The sequence below is a fragment of the Ipomoea triloba genome, chromosome 2 (assembly GCF_003576645.1).
Source record: "Ipomoea triloba cultivar NCNSP0323 chromosome 2, ASM357664v1".
Taxonomy (NCBI): domain Eukaryota; kingdom Viridiplantae; phylum Streptophyta; class Magnoliopsida; order Solanales; family Convolvulaceae; genus Ipomoea; species Ipomoea triloba.
This window is the reverse complement of record NC_044917.1, coordinates 15,887,441-15,907,404: the sequence shown is the minus strand read 5'-3', so window position 1 is coordinate 15,907,404 and position 19,964 is coordinate 15,887,441. Positions and strand designations below refer to the sequence as shown.

Sequence of the window (19,964 nt, the reverse complement as noted above, 5' to 3'; positions counted from 1 at the left end):
TCAATGATTTTTTCGGTGGAAATTATTTATAGCTCAAGCAAGAGTCACGAAGTGAATTATTGAAAAGAAGTGTTTGATTTGTCAAAATCAAAAGTGAACAAGTCAAATGTTCACACTACCAGAAGGCGCAAGAAGTCAAAATTGGAGGCTACAAGTTACAAGGCCCATACTTGTCAGATTATTGGAAGACTTTTGAAGGGATAAGCAAGAAAAATTCAAATTCATCTGACAAAGCCTACCAAGGACATTTAATGATGCAGATCAAGCTAGAAGAGCTATCAAATTAAGTGAACGTTCAAGTTTGAATTTTCAAAACGGACAAATAACTTTTTCAAGTTATAAAAGGAAATAGACTTGAGGATGAAGATATGAACTTGTGGACAAACTTGTGAATAACTGGTGAATAAGCATACAATCGAGAAACACAAGTTCTAGAGCTACAAACGTGAAAATACAAGTCTGAGAAGAGAGAAGAAAAATATTTTCTTTGTGAAACCCATTTATACTGAGTGTAGAAAATTGAGTAGCTTTGTGCGAGACACTTGGTTGTAGGAGCGTAGCTGGGTGCGAGACGCTCGGAAACGTAGCTTTGTGCGAGACGTTCGGGTTGGAGTGTAGCTTTGTGCAAAAACACTCGGAGAAGTGCTTGTGTAGCACTTGGAGTTTCACTATTGTATCTAGGTGATTGAAGATAGTGGAAACATTCCTTGGAGTTAAAGGAAGAAGTGGAGTAGGAGAATTACACCATCTCCGAACCACTATAAATCTCTCGGTCTCTTTACTTTACTTGCAGTAGCTTTATTTTTGCAAACTGATCTGAGCTAACCCATTTACTATTCATATCATATTTATCTTATCATCTGGGTTTGTGTGAAAGCACTTTTGCATGCAAGATATATTCTTATCCTGACATATCACTTTATCTTGCTACATCTTTCACAACCCATTTCATACGTGTAAGTCAAATTACACATCTGGGTTTGCATGATCCCACGTATGCATGTGCACCAAACTTCATACACTTATTATTTGATATATCCTAAGTGTTTCTAACGTATTGCATGCAGATTATCTCTTCATATTTACGCTGATTAATTTATAGCACTTTACCGTATCATTTTTTCCAATGTGCAATTCAAGTTGAATTTATTCACTTGAATTATCTATGTTAAAGTGTTATAATATTTTGAATTGTTTGAAAAGTCTATTCACCCCCCCCCCCTCTAGACTTTTCCCACCCTATCGGGACTAACAGTATGGCCAGACTTAGGCCTATTTAAAAGGCTATAAAAGTAAATAGGCCAAGGCCTATATGTAAAGGCTGGAATACAAGCCTACAGGCCAGGTATATATCCTAATCTGGTAATCCCTTAATCCCAAATTCAAGAATCGCGACTCTATGTGACTGCGAGGCGAACGACGGGCTGAGTGGCAACGAGGAGTAGTAAGGTGGCGTCCGACCGGTGAGGAGGTAGTGAGCGACGACGAGGTTAGTGGTTCTTACTCTTATACTCCTCTAGTGTATCCATATAAACTATAGACTGTGGAGGTAGTGACTGTCTGGCTGCTACTGCGGCCTGTGGAGGTGGCGGCTACTACTTCCTTGGATGGTGATGGTTCACTACAAAAAAACGCGGAAATAACGACGGATGTAGCGACGAATTCATTCCGTTGCTAATTTAACGACGGAATAGCGACGGATTTTCTTATTTTTAAAAAATTGAAAGTTAGCGACGGATTAGCGACGGAAAAATAACGTCGTAAATCCGTAGCTAATTTTAGCGGTAATTTTGGCACATAAACTTGCGACGGATTAGCGACGGATTTTTGTTAAAAATTTGGCTCGCATTTTCGAAGAAGCAAAATAAACCCGGGAATTATGCTCTAAAAATCCGTCGCTAGAGCATTATTCCCGGGTTTATTTTGTTTCTAAAAATTGAGCAAGATTTTTTTTGACAAATTTAGCGACGAAAATTTGAATCCGTCGCTAGATCTAGCAACGGATTCAAAATTCCGTCGCTAGATGTGTAAATCTAGCGACAGAATTCAAATCCGTGGCTAGAAAATTAACGAAGCGGATTGCAATTTTTTTAAAAAATATTCTAGCGACGGATTTGAATTTCCGTCGCTAGCTTAATAAGGTGTTGAATCTACAATTATATTTAGCGACGGATCCGTCGCTAATATATTATAACCCTAGGTATATAAGCATTTTAGTTCCATTTCTTTATTTTACAAGACATTTCATACTTCGTTCCAGCCGCTTCTTCTCTCTCTCTCGCTTCGAAGTGTAGACCGGCGACATAGACCGTAGACCGGCGACCTCGACCGTAGACTGGCGACCTCGACCGTAGACCGACGACCGGCGACCTCGAACTTGGAACGGCGGGTGGCAGTGGCGACTGTCTCTCCTTATCGTCCAACAGATCGAAACCTGCGATGATGCTGGTCGGAGTTGCAGCGGAGGCGAGGCAGCTGCAGCGACAGCGGATCTGGAGATCGAACATCAGCGGCGGTAGCAGGCTGGTGGCGAGGGTGCTGGCTCGGAGCTCCGGCGGCGGCGTAGGCAGTAGCAGGTTCCGTGTAACCCCTCACCTATTCCAATAAGTCTAGAGTTCGAAAAATATTTCTTTAGGCTATGACATTCATGAGATGATCTCTCGATACTTCAAAAGGATTTTTATAAGTAAGAATAGTTATTAATAAGCTACGATCATACGTGCCGGTCACGAATCGTAAAATTTTTAAGGATGAATATACAGTTCGAATTTCCCTAAGGAATGGATTATTATGCATGATATGATTAAGCATGAACTTCCTACTAAGTTCAGTTGAAATAAGACGAACTGTAAGAGTGAAATTTATTACGAACCTTCGTATCGCTGTATTTCGCGATGTACCGGAAAATTGTCCGATTTTAGTGGTTAATGACGGGATTATTTTTAGAATAATTTTGGTATTAAAATTTTCCTAAATTAAATTATATTCCTCCGAACTTTTATCTGATTTAACCCCTAACTGGCAAGAGAAATCTTACTCTTTAAGATTTACCATGGAATTGTGACAAGTGTCACATTTATTTACCATATGGTAATAAATAATTAATTATCAAAGATGAGTATGGGATAAGTCTTACTAAGATGTGACTTAAGCTCCAAGTTTCCCCCATTCCTCCACCTTGGCCGAAAAATTAGAGAAGAAAGAGAGAGGAAGATTTCATCTTCATCCTTGTGATCAAGGAGCTCCATAGCCATTTCCTTCACAAGTTCTTCCATACTAGGTAAAACTTTGATTTTATTCGGTTAAAAGGACTAGAATCCTTTCCTAGAACTTAATTTTAAGCTAAGAATTCTTGAAAATATTGTTATTATGGTGATCATTATTTAGGATCTTCGGTGGAAATTTGGAGGAAAGGATCACAACATTTTCTACGGTGTTAAAAGCTACTTGAAAGGTAAGGAATCCCTCAAGTCGGTTTAGTCACTTGAAAATGGACAATTGCTAGTGAACTATGAGACTAGGAGTTTTATGTGGAAATTATGTGTTAAGTTTGAGAATTTCTTAGTTAGCTCTTGAGACTACTCTTTGAATTTTGGTAATTTTTGTATACATGTTCATAGCTAGTATATGCATGTATATGTTATATTTATGTCCATATAGGCTTATACTTATGAAAATATTGGAGAATCAAGTTGTTACCACACCGTTTTCACTGCCCAAAACTGGCAGAATTTCAGGGACGCGACCCTGTACGCCCGTCCACAGCGCGTCCGTCGTGCGTCCAGTAGGCTACGAACCAGGCAGAACGACCGGACGCGGCACTGGACGCGTGCGTCCGGTGGTGCGGACATCAGCACGTCCAATGTGCGCGGATATGTTTTCGACTGAATGTTCTTCCAAAATTTTTGCTCCTGAATGATATGATGTCTGAAAGGCCTACGGGCAACTGAGTTCAATTTTTGAAAGAACAAACATTGTTTTGGAAGTTATGTACATCAATTTGGAAGAAAAATCTTGTTTTTAAGGAACAAGTGTAACCCTTGTCACTTGAGAAATTTATGTTGGAAAGCCATTGGCAAATATGAATATTTTTGAAATATAGTTTGAAAGAAATAGTCGTTTTGAGACATTATGTGAAAATGCTACTTGAATCCAGGAAAGAAAGAATGTTTTGAAAACCTTAGTTTCTGAATAAGTTGTGGAGGACTTGATTAACCCACGGGAGGGCTTAATTGCCATAGCCCAGCGGTTGTTTACAAGATTGACCTACGGGAGGGCTTAAATGCCATGGCCCGAGGTTGTTGAGATGATTGACCTACGGGAGGCTTGATTGCCGTGGCCCGAGGCTGTTGAGATGATTGACCTACGGGAGGCTTGAATGCCGTGGCCCGAGGCTGTTGAGATGATTGACCTACGTGAGGCTTGAATGCCATGGCCCGAGGTTGTTGAGATGATTGACCTACTGGAGGGCTTAAATGCCATGGCCCGGGGTTGGAGAAAGGGAGTTAAGAAAATACTCCAAAAAGGCCTCACGCTTACTCGGGGGAAACTAAGTGAATTTTTAACTATGAAAATTTAGTTACTCCGTGACTATGCTGAAGAACAAAATGTGACGAATTTTGAGCACTGAAATGTGTTGCTGAAGTCTCTCTTGAGATAAGAATGATGAAAATTCCTGGAGATGAAAAGTTTTGCAAACTTGTCTGAAAGAATGAAAAGTGATTTTGAGCGGCAGCTATGCCATTATCTTTAATTGAGAAAAGTTTTATATGTTGATTCAACTCATATACTCTATTATACTTTCTACTGTTGATAATCTGGTTGCAGGTAGATTTTCAACTCATGGTTAAACTTACAGCTTTCAAATTGTTATATTTTCAAAACCTTTGTTTACTTTTGAGTGACAATGGATTTCCTTACTTAGCCGTCGTGCTAACTACACTTCATTGTGTCCTTATCAGATGCAGTCTAGCGCGGGCTCTTGCAGCCCAGGGAACTCTGGTGGTTCATCAGAGTTCATGTTCCCCATAATAGATTATGATGATTATGTGCAGTACCTAGCGGGTGACGACCCGTATACTCCCGGCTTCGCTCCTGACCCTCCAGCTCCGGCTTATACTCCTGATCCTATTCCTGCTCCTGTTCACCCGGTTGTACCTGTCTGTCCTCCTGCTCCCAGTAGTCCATTGAGTTTCATTGATGCTATCCAGGCGAGTTATGGGTTCTACCCCATCGAGGTTTTAGCGGGGAGCGACCCTCTCGAGTTCGTTGTTCACTATCCTTATCCGTGGGACCCTAGTCCCCCGGATAGTTTTGATGAGTGGATGATGGTAAACACCCCGTGTAATTTCCTGGATCACATCACCTGGTTTGAGGGCGAGTGGCACCTTGTTTGGAGAACGTATACCGGTCCAGTGTACCGCCCACTGGAGTAAGTTGTGTCTCAGGGAAGGAGTTAAAGCTAACCTTTTGTGTAAATACCTTTTTGTAGCCATGGTAGTCCCAAGTTGGCTAGTAAGGTCGTGAATAGCCCAAACTCTTGTTCTAATGGGCCGTAAGAACACTCTTGTACATATTTGTAGCTAGTATAGCTACCCTTTTGCTACTAATATATATATATATATATGAAGTTATGATGGGTAATGACGATATGAAACAGTTTCCTTGTCTTCAACCTGTGCATCTAGAGTGAACTCTATCTGGATTTGATTGGGTTCAGTCTAGGTGTGGCGGTAACTACTCCGGATGTATGGTATAGCTGAGCCGGGGTGTTACATTCCGGCGGTAGCAGGTTCGTCCTCTCTTCTTCTTCTCTTATTATTAATTGTTTAAGTTTAATTATTGGTGAGTTGATTATTGGCTATTGTTGTTGATTGATTAGTTGATTATTGGCTATTGTTGTTGATTGGTGAGTTGATTATTGGCTATAGATATGTTGTTATATTAAAAAGGAATTATTTTTTAACTTGTTGAAATCATCTACTGGATTTGCAATACTACCAAAATTAGCCAAAAATGCTACTTTCAAACTTTTTATGTAATTGCATTTATTATTTTACAATATTGTATTTTGATGATATATAATTGTATTAAAGTTTGATTAAATTATTGTGTTACTATAAAGTTTGATAATAGTTTAATTTTATGATGATATAAAGTTTGATGGTAATTTGATAGTATTAAGTAGTGTTATATATGCTTTCAAAAAAAAGGTATAGTGTTATATATAGTGTGTTTATGGATTTTAAAGCATTAACAAGTAAAAAACAATAAGGAATTTTAATTAAAATAATATTTTTTTATATAAGTATATAAATAGCGACGGAAATATCCGTCACTATTCCCTTTCCAATTCGTCACTAGATCTTCAAATTAGGAAATTAGCGACGGATATTTTCTTGGTTTAGCGACGGATTTTTTGTCGCTAGATTTAGTGACAAAAGTTGTCGTCGTTATTCCCTCGCAAATGTCACCATAAATTCGTCGTCGAAAAGAATTTAGCGACAGATTTATTTTACTTAGCGATGGATATTTCCGTCGCTAAAAACACGTTTTTTTTTACCTAGCGACGGAAAAAAGTTTTGTCACTAAATTCTAGCGAGGAGGGTTTTTGCGACAGACAGATTCCGTCGCTAAAAGGATTTAGCGACGGATTTTGACCTTTTAGCGACGGATTTTGTCCGTCGCTAAAAACACGTTTTTTTGTAGTGGCTGCTATTGCTACCTCGGACGGTGGCAGCGGCTGCTGTTGCCTCGGAAGCAGAAGTTTCTTGTGTGTAACATTATTTGTATATAGTTGTAGACCTGTAGTTTTGTGTGTATAACTATGTATGTATATAGTTGTAGTTTTGTTACCTACTTAGTACTTACCTTATTTAGTTGTTTATGATTTATGAAGTGCTAATTTGCTATAATGATCATAAATGTTGTTTCTTACCATTTATTAAGTGTTTGTTGTGACTTGTGAGTGCTATATTATTGAATGAAGTGTTGGTTCTTAGTGTTATAATATTTAATGTTAAATACTTAGATAGTTAGATTTACCTTGTTTCTATGTATTGATTGTTAAATAATTATGATATTATATAGGATGACAACTAACAACACAAATGAATATATTCTTGAACAAGTTAATGAGCAAGTTACAACTACAACTATAACTCCATCAATTTCTTCAAGTCAACCAATTGAAAGTAATAATTCTGAAGAAGTCATTAGGGGTGATGATGATTCAATCATTAAAAAAAGCGACGAAAAACTTTAGTGGTATGGAATGATTTTGAAGAAATTAAACTTGCTAATAGTAGCAATGTGCTTGTACTGTAAGGAAAAACTATATGTATTTGGAAGGGGTGCAAACACTTGCCATCTTAAGAGGCACTTAGAGATTTGCTTGTAGCGAAAGTTGCATATCTCTCGAGAAAATAAGCCAACAATGATACAATTATGCCCGCCTAGTGAATTTGGAGGTAATCCTTTTATAGTTCCTACTGCTAAATACTCCAATAAAAAGATGAGAGAGATTATTGCTAGTGCAATCATGGTGCATGACTGACAATTTAGCATGGTATAGGATGATGTGTTGATGTGGGGTTTTGAATATTCAAATTCGAATTCTAGAAAAGTCACTCGTAAAACAGCAAGAAGCTATTGTTTGCAATTGTATGAAGTTGAAAATAATACTTGGAAAAACATTTTGAGTAAGGTTAGCATTACAACAGACATGTGGAAGTCAAGTCACCAAGTAGTTGAGTACATGGTTGTGACAGGTCATTTTGTTGATGCAAGTTGGAACCTTCAGAAGAAAGTTTTGAATTTTGTCAAAGTGCCTCTTCCTCGACGACGAATATATATAGTATATGCTATTTTCAAGTGTTTGAGAGGATGGATATTGAGAATAAAATATTCTCAATAACTGTTGACAATGCATCTTACAATGACTCTTGTGTAAGAAGTTTGAAAGAAGACATGTCATTGAGCAATAAGTTGGTACTTGGTGGACAACTATTTCATGTTAGATGTTGTGCTCACATTCTGAATTTGTTGGTGCAAGATGACCTTAAACACTATTAAAGATGTCATTCACAATGTTCGTGAAAGTGTCAAATTTATAAATTCTTCATATGCTAGGCTAAATTCATTTCATGAAGTTGTTGAATTAAAAAGATTAAAAGAAAGGAATGAAACTTATTTTGGATTGTCCAACAAGTTGGAACTCCACATTCTTGATGTTGTGTACTGCAATTAAATTTAAGCATGCCTTTTTAGATTACAATGAAAAAGAGCCACACTATAAGTATGCACCATCATTTAAGGATTGCGACAAGATTGAGAAGGTTTGTCGACTTTTGGAGGTTTTTAATGATGTCACTCATGTTATCTAAGGTAGTGATTACCCTACTTCTAACTTGTATCTTGCTGAAGTTCAAATGGTGAAAAAGGTTATCGATAATGCAGCTGAGTCTTTTGACATGTTCATGAGAGTGAGATGACAATACCTATGAAACAAAATTTTGATAAATATTTGGGAGTCGTGAATGTAATTTGTTAATGGCTATTGTATGTGTTTTAGATCCAAGGATGAAATTAAATTGTTTTAAGATAAGTTTTCTTTTATTTTATAAAGCGCATAGTGATGTTGAAAGGAATGTGGAAAAGGTGAAAAGGACGTTAGAAGAATTATATCTTGATTATGTGAACTTTCATAGTCAAGATGTTTCATCTACTAGTGAATTTGATGTTGAAAGCACCACTGTGGTTGATTTATAACTATGTGAATTTATAGTTATGATTTATGAATTATGAGCACTACTTGAAATTGTAATGGACTTAGTTATTTATTCTCAATTTATTTTTCCATTGTGTAAGAGTATTCTGAACAAGAGGAGATTATATTGAAGCACTGACTTGTTTCATTTTATGTTTGAATGCTATTATGTTCACATTGTTGTTAATGATGAATTTTCAATTCATGTATTAAACTTATATATGTTAGATTTTTGTATTACGGACTATGGCTTTGTTGTTGTTAAACTAGTGTTGGATTTTTGTATTATGGACTTGTGGTTATTAAATTTGTATTGTTGCTTTGTTGGATTTTGTATTATGAACTTCTAGTTATTAAACTTGTGTTGTTGGATATTGTATTATATACTTATGGTTTTGTCATTTTATGGTTATTGATTGATTGTAATTTTGTAATATGATATACGGATTTGTGGTAATATACTTGTGCAGTGCTTGTTATGTATTGCTATATTTGGTATATATTTTAAAATTTGTTTACAACATGTATGCTTTTAAAGGCTTTAACATGCAGGCCTTAAATACGCTAAAGGCCTATTTAAGACTTACTTTGAAACCTTTTTAGTGGCCTACATATTAAATAAGGCAAAATTATTGCATGGACCATGGTCCACACAGCTGTGTGTGCTGTGTGGACCAAAAATAAAAAGTACATTTTTAGTATACTAAAAGTACATTATTTTTGTACTGAAGGTACATTATTTGATAGTATATATAAAATAATGTATTTTCAATACTTAAATAATGTACTCTAAAATAATGTACTTTATGTACAAACATAATGTACTTTTAGTATATTAAAAATGCACTTTTTTATTTTTGGTCCACACAGCTTGGTCCATGTAATAATGATTGTTAAATAAGCTTTTAAAAAGTCTTAAGGTCAGGTCATGCCAACTGTAGGCTCAGGCTTGAGCCTAAAAAAAACCTACATACAGACCCAAGCCTAGACTTACGCTTTAGATTTCCATAGCAGGTCTAGGCCTAATTTTCTAAAACCTGGCAAGGCTCAATCTATTTCCGCCCCAAGAAGCTAATAAAATAAGTATGCACTCGAAGAGAAACTATGTACTCAAAGAAAGAACAATATGTACTCGAAGAATGAAAACAATGCACCCATTTTCTGAGAAGCTAATAAAGTAAGTATACACTAGCATAGAAACTATGCACTCAAAGAGGAAAATAATGTACCCAAAGAAAAAAAAAATCTGAATTGACTTACACGTACAAGGTAACCATAATGCCATCGTATTTTCTTAAAAATTTTCTTCATTTTAGATGCTTGATCTGGACGAAATCAATGATTGAGATTTAACCTAATTTTTCACATAGGAGAATCACCGCATCTAATCTCATATATATATATATATAGGGTTGCACTCTCGTGCGAACTAGCGCCCAGGTAGGAAATGAGAACGCTCCACAACCGTCCATGTGTCCAGATCAACAAATCAGATGCAATTTTAAAAAAATGACGCGGTGACATATTTGTAAATAACTGAAACTTTGGTGCACCTAGTTTCACTTACAAGTGCACCTAGTTTCACTTAAAAGTGCACCTAGTTTCACTTACAAGTGCACCTATTTTCGCAACTATTTTCGCATATATTTTCACTTACAAGTGCGAGTAATTTACCTTGTTAATATTTATGCACCTATTTTTGCAAATACTTTCACTTACAAATGCAAGTAATTTACCTTGTTAATATTCATGCACCTGGGTGCAACCTAGGTGCACCTAGTTATAACATAGGTTGCACCTAGTTATAACATTAGGTGCACTTAGTATTGATGCTCACTGTACAATTCACTTGCACCTGTAATACATTTTACTTACATCTGTAATAGATTTTACTTGCACTTGTGCAAGTAATTTACTTTGTTAACATTCATGCACCTGGTTGCAACCTATGTGCACCTAGTTATAGCATTAGGTGCACCTAGTTATAACATTAGGTGCACTTAGTATTCATGCTCATTGTACAATTTACTTGCACTTGTAATACATTTTACTTGCACGTGTGAACATATTTTCACTTGTAGGTGCAAGTAATTTACCTTGTTAGCATTTATGCACCTGGGTGCACCTATGTGCACCTAGTTATAACATGACGTGCACCTAGTTATAACGTTAGGTGCAACTACATTCCGGACACGTGGCGCACTGTGATTCGTCCGCATTTCTTTCCTGGGCGGCCAGTATGCATTTGAACGTGATCCTATATATATATATATATATATATATATATATCAATGATGAGAAACTCTCTTCCTATGAGAACTTGAGAACCAACATGAATGCACACAGTCGTCGTACATAAATGCATAGAAACTATATATTATAGGGAAGATTGTATGTATTGTGCACTGGAATTTGAGATTATGTGCATTTATGTAGATGCATGTGTCCATTTATATATATGTATAAATTCACAAGTTCTCAAGAGATGAGGGGTTTTCATTGGAACATCACCCTATATATAACATTGGATATAATTTTAACATTGGACAGTTGTGTATGTCTTTTCGTGCATTGCACCTAGAAAGAGTACTACATATATATCAAATGATGGTGAATGTATGTGTAACAAAAATAGAAAATATGTTGGTATAATCAATTATAATAATAATTTGTACATTGTTGGTATACTTCTAAATTTTATAATTCTAGCGTTCTTGCATGCTTAGAAATTTTCCCGATTTACGTTATTCATCGTTTCTAATGTATTGACTATTTTTATTATTCGTATCTACTTACAAATTTATTTTTTTTTTCATCGGTTATTTATGTGAGTATTGACTCTGCTATAATACAGTATCTGTTCATAACTACCTTCTCAACCTACTGAAGCACACAAAGAGTCAATATCGCCTCCACTGAGTCTCGAACCCACCCCCTTCCATATGAGAGTGCAACCGAGTGCCATTAGACTACGAGGTCTTGACCATTGGTTATTTATTTAATCACGCAAGGGAGGAATCATAACTACTGTATATATTATATAAGAATTAAATTAAAGGAGAAATCACCATTTTGGTTCCCCATTTGTTTTTCAACTGTCAATGTAGGCCATAGTTTTCAATTTAAACTAATTTGATACTTGAATTGTTTAAACTTTTGTCAATTAAATTTTTCGATGATCAAATTGACGAAAGTTTAAAAATGGAAAAATCACCATTTTGATCTCTCGTAAGGATTTAATTGACAAAATTTTAAATAATTCGAGGATGAAATTAGTTAAAATTGAAAACTAGAGACTACATTGACCGCATGTAGAAAAACAATTAAGAAGCTAAAATGACTTTCCCAAAATTAAATTATGAAGTTATATTAAAGCTATACCTTTGGTTGGAAATCATCATCATCTATAAAATATAAAGGATATGGGGTATAGTACTTTTCCTTATTTGCCCACAAAAGTAATAGTAGTGAGAATCAAGTGAGATTTGATGACCAACTAACAACCTGTCTCCACTCTTTGGTAATGAAAACTATAGGTATTAGGATCCCTGAATTTGCCCAATTTTGGATCCTTTTTGCCACCTCTCTCACCCAACTTTCTTCACCACCACCACCAGATATAATATTTTAAAAATTATATTAGGTATTTTAGCTTAAGCTAGATTAATTCTAAGCCTCCAGGGTCCTTGTTTAAAAATTAATTAAATGAGGTAAATCCGAGTTGTTTAATTAGTCCCCGAATTTTCACACATACGTGTACACTCTGTGTACAAGGGAATTTTATCTCCTCTAATTGGTCAAGATAATGTGATTATAGTACATGATCGATCTCTAATGGGGGAATATACTCTATCCATTATGTGGGGCCCCTCTTCTTTCATTCTCTCCTTAATTGTGCATGCATACTCCAAAGACAATGGCGAAACTTGAGTCAAAAGGGGTCAAATTGAAAGATTGAGTGGGATGGAGAAACAAAAGCAGGCTTGTAGGTACATTAACTCTATCATTTTGCAAAAATCTGGAGATCCCACCATTGCCCATCATCCTTTGGCCCATTCAAGCTGTCTTCACTGTTCAACTCTTGGATGCACTGCACCTGTCTACGTCCACCTTTTCTCTATTTTAATTTATTTCCATAATCTAAACATAAAAATATTGAGAAAAGATGTCATGCTACACACACAATATATATATATGGTGAATATTATCAACATGAACAATAAAATAAGGAATAACAATGTTCTTCCTCCCTATATTTATACGAAATAGCAATGTCAGTAGTTATGGTTTTTTATACGGCTTTGGTTCTAGTTATTGTACCTAATAACCAACGGGAACCATTAAAGTTTTTCAATTTTGTGTTGCACATGGAGAGTCCATTACTCAATATAAAGACAAAGTCGTAATTTACAATTCTAAACTATTAAATTCGGTGAAAAAGAACCAAAATTATATGAAGTAACATTGTGAACAAAGGGACTAATTAAAAAAAATTATCTCTTAAAAAATTGAAAGGTTAATAATGCTTACTTCAATAAAGTGAGTGACTAAAATCATTATTTTGTACAAACAAACGATTGGAAAATGCTATTTTGTCAAAGATTTATTTGTACCGAAATGAAAATTCTATTTATTAACCAAACATATTATTTTCATCACAAATTAATTAAATAAAAACCATTGAACCTGAATATAATGCAAGTCCTATAACCTAGGGTGTGATTGAGTGACAAACTGGGACTCATCCATCCTTAATCAATGACTAAGGGTTCGATCCTTGGCATTGCGCCTAGAGCAACCTAAAATCTCCAGGCTAGCTCCCACCCAAAGAGGTGCATACAATTCAGCGAAGTGATTTGATAAATCACTGCATTCGACAATGGAAATTCTGGATATACAAAAAGTAATAAAAAATAGTGCAAGTCCCATTAATATCAAATGGGAAATAACCCGACCTAGAATACGGCCTCATATAATTCAATGAGTTCAATTATTTTGATTTAATAAATAAATAAATAAATATATATATATATATATATATATATATATATATATATATATATATATATATATATATAATTGCATTTGTTTTTTGTATGTCATTTTCTCCAACAATAAAAGTTGGGAAACTCCACTCAATCATTCAACAAATTGAATTGGCAACATCCATTAAATTTTGGGTATCCATATAAGTTTTGGGTTCCACCTAGGGATTGGCCGACGTGGATTTCTCAACTGTTAAACACATTTTCTTGTTCCTTGAATTGACACACAATATTATTAAAACCTAGTCTTATGGATCATGTTTCATCTAAAAAATCAAGTGGTGAGATATAATATGCCAATAGATCGCCGCCACTTAAATTAAACTTGAAATCTTACAATTACTAAAACAATTGTCCCATCCACAAATTTAACCAGGGTTGCCTCAAGATAATAAATTCTTAACATTGCAACACGTTGAAAAAAAAAATTGAAAATTTTTTTCCTACAAATTTTCAAGTGATTTGGTTATGAATACCCCCTCCCCCAATGTACTTGGAAGATATTCATTGTGCCTGGTCACTAATTAATTAGCTGATTGCTTCATCTAATCATTACATAATACTATAATAGCTCTAATATGATAGTGAGATTGAATTGGATCCCATTTGTACTATGTTCGAAGTGGGTTATATTCAACAATACCAATCATGTAGTCTGATTAATATTTAAAATGCTCGCACAGACTTAATTCACTAACTTTGCAATAAGCAGTATTAGGGAAAAAAAAAAGATTAATATTTAAAATTTATGGACGAGATCTATTTTATGATCTTTTATCTTATCTGAAGTCATAGTCGTATACCATTTGTGTAAATGGTTCACACAATGCTATATGAACCATAACAAAACGTACATTTGTAATATATTAAAAGTACATTATTCGTGTATTGAATGTACATTATACAAAATAATGTATTTTCAAGTACTCAAATAATGTACTTTCCTGGCTTTCAAAAAAAAATAATGTACTTTTCCTAAATATGATGTACATTTTTAATATACTAAAATCACATTATTTGTGTATAGAATATACATTATTTGATAGTATTGTCCACATAATCATAATTGTCCTTTGTCTACGTACAAAGTTATTGACTTGAGCGTGGGCAAATAGTTTTGTATTTTTATAATTATTTATCTCAATTAAATTAAACATTTGCTTCATAATACGGATTATATTATATTAGAACTAGCCAACACCTTGTACTCAGATAGCACTCCTGTGGCTTTTCTTGAGTGAAGGTCACAGGATTGAATCCTGGTGGTGAGGATATTGAATCATTGAGCTGCAACAGATAATGAAAGTATAGAACATAAACTATATATATTCAAATATAGTTAATAGTAATAAAAAAATTATATTATAACTAACAAAATATTCATTAGAAGTTTGGATTGATGTAGCTTTTCATTAAAATTAAATCTTGGATGGGATGTTGAGTTAGAATTAAAGTGGCAAGTGGCAACTACTATACCTGGCTACATACAAAGATGCCTTATGTAGGAAAACAAACAATTAGAGAACTATTGGTTGGGTCCTTGCATTGTGGCCAAACATGACAGGCATATATAGTAACACAAAACAAGATTTTGTTGCTACTCAATGGACAGACTGATGATACAAAACAAGATATGCACAACATACTTTACTGATACAATTTCACAGATCAGATCAGATCAGATCAGATCAGAATTGTTTCAAAAGTAAGTACTATTTGAAGCTAAGCTTAATTTATCTGCAAGGGATCGGAGAAGAAGTCAAATGGAACAGTGAGGTTTAGTTTGGATTGTGGTGTAAGATTTTCCCAATAGTATATGTTATATTAAGGTTTGGTGCAAGTTAACTAGGCTTATACAGTATTTTGGTTAGACTGAATAACTAGAAGTTGTTAGCGAATCAGACCTAGCACAGTTCTCCCAATACACCATCTAAGAAATTGGGCTAACATTACTCTGCAAGTCTACTGTTCAAGAGGCAACACAACTGAGAAGACATCAATTATATATGGCTAGAGTTTAACATTGCTTTAGCTTCCACTACTACGAGTTTAGGTTTCTGGTAGACTTCATCCAAATGTTAGACTACATTGATATCTAACATGTGGATGTCCACATTCATGTGTCAAAAGTCAAGAGAAAAAAAAATTTGGCCATTACTCAATTGGCATTTAGGCACATGGAAGCAAAGCATCTAATCACCTCAGCTCCATTAATCATATCATCATGACAGAAGCAACACATACACTTAACCAATCATCCATCACACTCTTGACATAACCCATCAAGAACACAAAAGTTATCTCAATATTTTATCAACAGAAGAGCTTTGATCTCTACATATGTGTTGCTAATAATATATAATTGGTTAAATTCTCATTTTTTTGTATATTGCGTTTCTGAGTTTACATGTATACAGACAGATTTGATTGAAAATCACAAGGGGCAAAAAGGGAGAAAGAAGAGAATTCTTAGGTACTGTGTGGCAAAGAAGGGTAGCAGCAGCCATAGTTGTGGTGAAGAGGTAAAAATTGGGTGGCAGCTGATACCCCTTCACATCCTTCCCTCACTGGCTTCTGTATTTTCAGTCCCTCATATGCTTTTGCTCTCTGAAATTTACAAACGAAAAAAAAAAGTGAAATTTTTGACAAGATTGATCGAATATGCATGCAAAGCAAGCTGCAGGGACAAAATGTATTGTTGGGCGGAGGCCGGTAAAGGGCCAAGTCCAACATCATATAGTTAGGAGGATTGTTGGGTGGAGGTCAGTAAAGGACTAAGTCCAATACCCTGAATCTCGAAAATGTGTGGCGGTAGAAGGGAATAAAGTTGCGCCTTTGCTACTAGCTATAACTTTTAGCATAGTGGTTAATAAACGTCTAATCATAACAGGTGGTATCACAGTCAGGTCATGGGAGTCCTAGCATGAACATTTAAGACTAGCGGGTGCTAGGAGGAGGAATCCTAGCAAGAGCAATTAAGATTAACTGGTGTTTGGGGAGGATTATTGGGCGGAGACCGATAAGGGTCAAGTCCAACACCATGTGGCGACTACTAGCTATAACTTTTGACGTAGTGGAGTAGTGGGACGTAGTGGTAAGAGCTTTGTCCTAACAGGTATATACAAAATTAAGTTGCAGGCCAGGGAGTCTCAAATAATTATAATACCTGCATTGTTCCTCTGTTGTCTGTTTCAGAGTTGAAGTCATAGTAGGTACTTGCCGCAGCAAGCTTCAAAGAAAGAAACTGAAACCACATACAGTGAAGAAAGAACAATAAGTAATGAATCTTAAGATTATCATGATATGATCACAGTTTTTCATTAATTATTTGAGCTTACCTCAACCTGGTTTTGCAATGACTGCACATAATTAATAATTTCATCCAACATCACTGCCATGCCCATTGCCTGAAAATTTTTTATTTGCATAATTATGAGAAGATTAACTCTAAAAATATATATGGGACCTGAGCTGAGGTTAAATTAAATAAGTTACCACCTTGTAGCATCCAGGGACAATTTCTTGCAGGCACTTAAGTCTATCATTGATTTTACCTCTTCTAACCTGAACCAGACAAGAAACATACCTTGTTGGTCATGTCAGGTTTACAACCAACCTTAAAATTTTACCAATTAATTTAAGTTAGTTGTAAACTAAATTACCCTTTCTGCTAAACTGTGACTATCAGTGGCCTGGCCTCTTTTGGCTCTTACATGTACCACTTCTCTTGGCTTTTCCTCTTCTTCATCTTCACCGCCCCGTTTTCTTTTCCGTCTTCCCACACACTGTAAAAACATGATCAGAAACTATATATCACCAAAACAGAAATTAAAGAAGGAATTGATCTGAATAGCCTTTGAGAATCTTGAATGTTATATGCTGGACATACATGTGTCCTTTTAGTTCCATTCTCAGAAGCTGGAGGGGAAGAATGTGTCAAACTGCTCTCTGGGGTTTGATCAATGATCTTCCACTTCCTGCTTTCATGGAGTTCAGTGTTTCTAGGCTGATCGGGTCGGGGCAGCAGTTTCTTCTCATGATCTTGCAGGGAATTGCCAAGATGAAAGCCATGATGAGATGAATTTGCATGGAATTCAGGGGTGTGAAAAGTATCTGGGGAAAATCCCACAGCTGATGATGATGAGGTCTGGAAATTCAAGGTGGGGAACTCTAAGAAAGTTGGATTTATTAGGTCTGGGAACTGGTTCAAGATTTCCATGGTGGGATCAATGTTGAGCAAAGGGAATAATGGATGTTTGAGGCTTTGCATGTCTGCAGGAGTGAAGTGATTATCAGACATGAGAATTGTTTCAGTATTCAAAATCTCTCTTGGAGAGGAGGGAGGGAGGGAGGCTGAAGTAATTGAATGACTTAGCTTGTTGATAAGGGTGAGTGAGTGTGTGCGCCTATATATATATATAGGGAGGGGGAAGAGGATTATATGAGAATAACTTTTGAAATGAAAATTAAGAATCAATTTTAGTTTTACATCTGAAAAGTTGTATAATTTTGCTAATAAAATTTTTTTTTTAAATAGTGACATTTTTGTAACTTTCATCAACTTTACCTTACTACTTTTAACACTACAATGCATTTCTAATGATTATTCAAAAATTTACATTATTTCGTTGAAAAGTGCACTCCATAGTATTTAAAGGTGCACTCTATAGTAATAAAAATTGATCTTTGCACAATGCAAAAATATAGTGCACTTAGGGTTTCGATTTTAGAGTTTATGATTTAGCTTTTTGGTTTTAATTGATGTGCATGTTTTACGTTTGGTTTAAGGTTCACTTTTTACTATTACGTTTAGTATTTACGATTTTGGTTTAAAATTTAGTTTTATGTTGATATTTTTAAAAGTTATTATCTAGAAATGCATTATTTTTTGTTAAAAAGTGCATAATATAGTGTTGAACAGTTGCACAGTAAAATTCAAAATAATTACAATAATGTCAATATATTTTTTATACAAAAATTTGATCTAATTCGTCCAATTTTTACAAATGTAAAACTAAGATTGGTTCTTAATTTTCTCTTGAAGACATGTTCTCATTGGATTGAGAATATATATATATATATATATATATATATATATATATATATATATGTGTGTATGTATGTATGTATGTATGTATGTATGTATGTATGTATGTATTGGATCAAATGATAACAAGTCCTTAGGAGAGAAATAATAACCCATCACAGTCTCACATACATTTGAAAAAATTGAACAGATCGTAAGAAATTTTATTAAAAGAAATGCGGTGGCATTTTCTTAATAAACACCAACTTTACTATGTAAACTTGAACACTAAAATCAGTAATTCTCAGACTTTTTCATGTTTGCACATTTAGTATTAACATTTTCAGATTTAGTATTAAAAGATTGCACTTGCAAAAATGCGAAAGTGCATTGCACTTAGAGTTTCGATTTTAGAGTTTATGACTGAATTTTTTGTTTTATTTGGTTTAGTTGTTCACTTTTTAATGTTTAAGGTCTGCCATTTATGGTTTAGATTTAAAATTTTAACTTTTTTCGTTGATTTTATAAAATTTACCAAGTTTGCATATTTAGTTGTTAAAGATTGCATATTTAAGAGTTCAATTTTTCATAGTGACGTTGATGATAATTACTTTAAAATCTGATCAGATTGGTTAAACTTTTACAAATGTAAAGTTGAAATTTATTGTTATTTATCTCCTATGGTATTGTTCTCACAGTATTTAGTTCACGTGCGGTTGATCTTCTCAGCGGTTGTGCGGTGAGAGGATATTCATTGATCTTGCCAAAATTAACGTACAGGATTAACGTTTAAAAAACGCAGTGACAATTTGGTCATTTTCCATATGGGTTAAACTTAAGGTGCATATAGAGTTTGTGCTTAAGGTGCATAGGTCTTGTGCTTACGGTGCGTGGTTTCTATGCTTAAGGTGCATCAGTTCTTCAGTTGATAACTTAAGGTGGGTATTTTGTTAAAACTTAAGGTGCCTAGTCTAAAGTTTTAGGTGCATTGTTTTACTTCTTAAGGTGCGTGGTTTGTGTGTTTAAGGTGTGCCAGTTGTGAAAACTTAAGTGTGTCAGTCTAAAGCTTTAGGTGCGTGGTTTTCTTTCTTAAGGTGCGTGATTTGTATGCTTAAGGTGCGCTAGT

General features: G+C 34.9%; 1 protein-coding gene across 1 annotated transcript; it reads right to left on the bottom strand.

Moving 5' to 3' along the window:
• Positions 1 to 15,990: 15,990 nt before the first annotated feature.
• On the bottom strand, positions 15,991 to 18,190 carry LOC116009702 (transcription factor BEE 1-like). Its single transcript, XM_031248823.1, has 6 exons — positions 17,702 to 18,190; positions 17,475 to 17,597; positions 17,311 to 17,376; positions 17,151 to 17,219; positions 16,979 to 17,056; positions 15,991 to 16,419 (listed from the first exon to the last, which is right to left on the bottom strand). The coding sequence occupies exons 1-6, from the start codon at positions 18,110 to 18,112 to the stop codon at positions 16,282 to 16,284; spliced, it is 885 nt and encodes a 294-aa protein (XP_031104683.1). The 5' UTR covers positions 18,113 to 18,190; the 3' UTR covers positions 15,991 to 16,281.
• Between the last annotated feature and the right edge of the window lie 1,774 nt (positions 18,191 to 19,964).

Coding starts and splice junctions, on each gene's coding strand:
- LOC116009702 (XM_031248823.1), bottom strand. CDS start 18,112: ATGTCTGATAATCACTTCACTCCTGCAGACATGCAAAGCCTCAAACAT. Junction 17,377..17,474: donor GTCACAGTTTAGCAGAAAGG/GTAATTTAGTTT, acceptor TGTCTGGTTCAG/GTTAGAAGAGGTAAAATCAA. Junction 16,420..16,978: donor ACAACAGAGGAACAATGCAG/GTATTATAATTA, acceptor TGTAAATTTCAG/AGAGCAAAAGCATATGAGGG.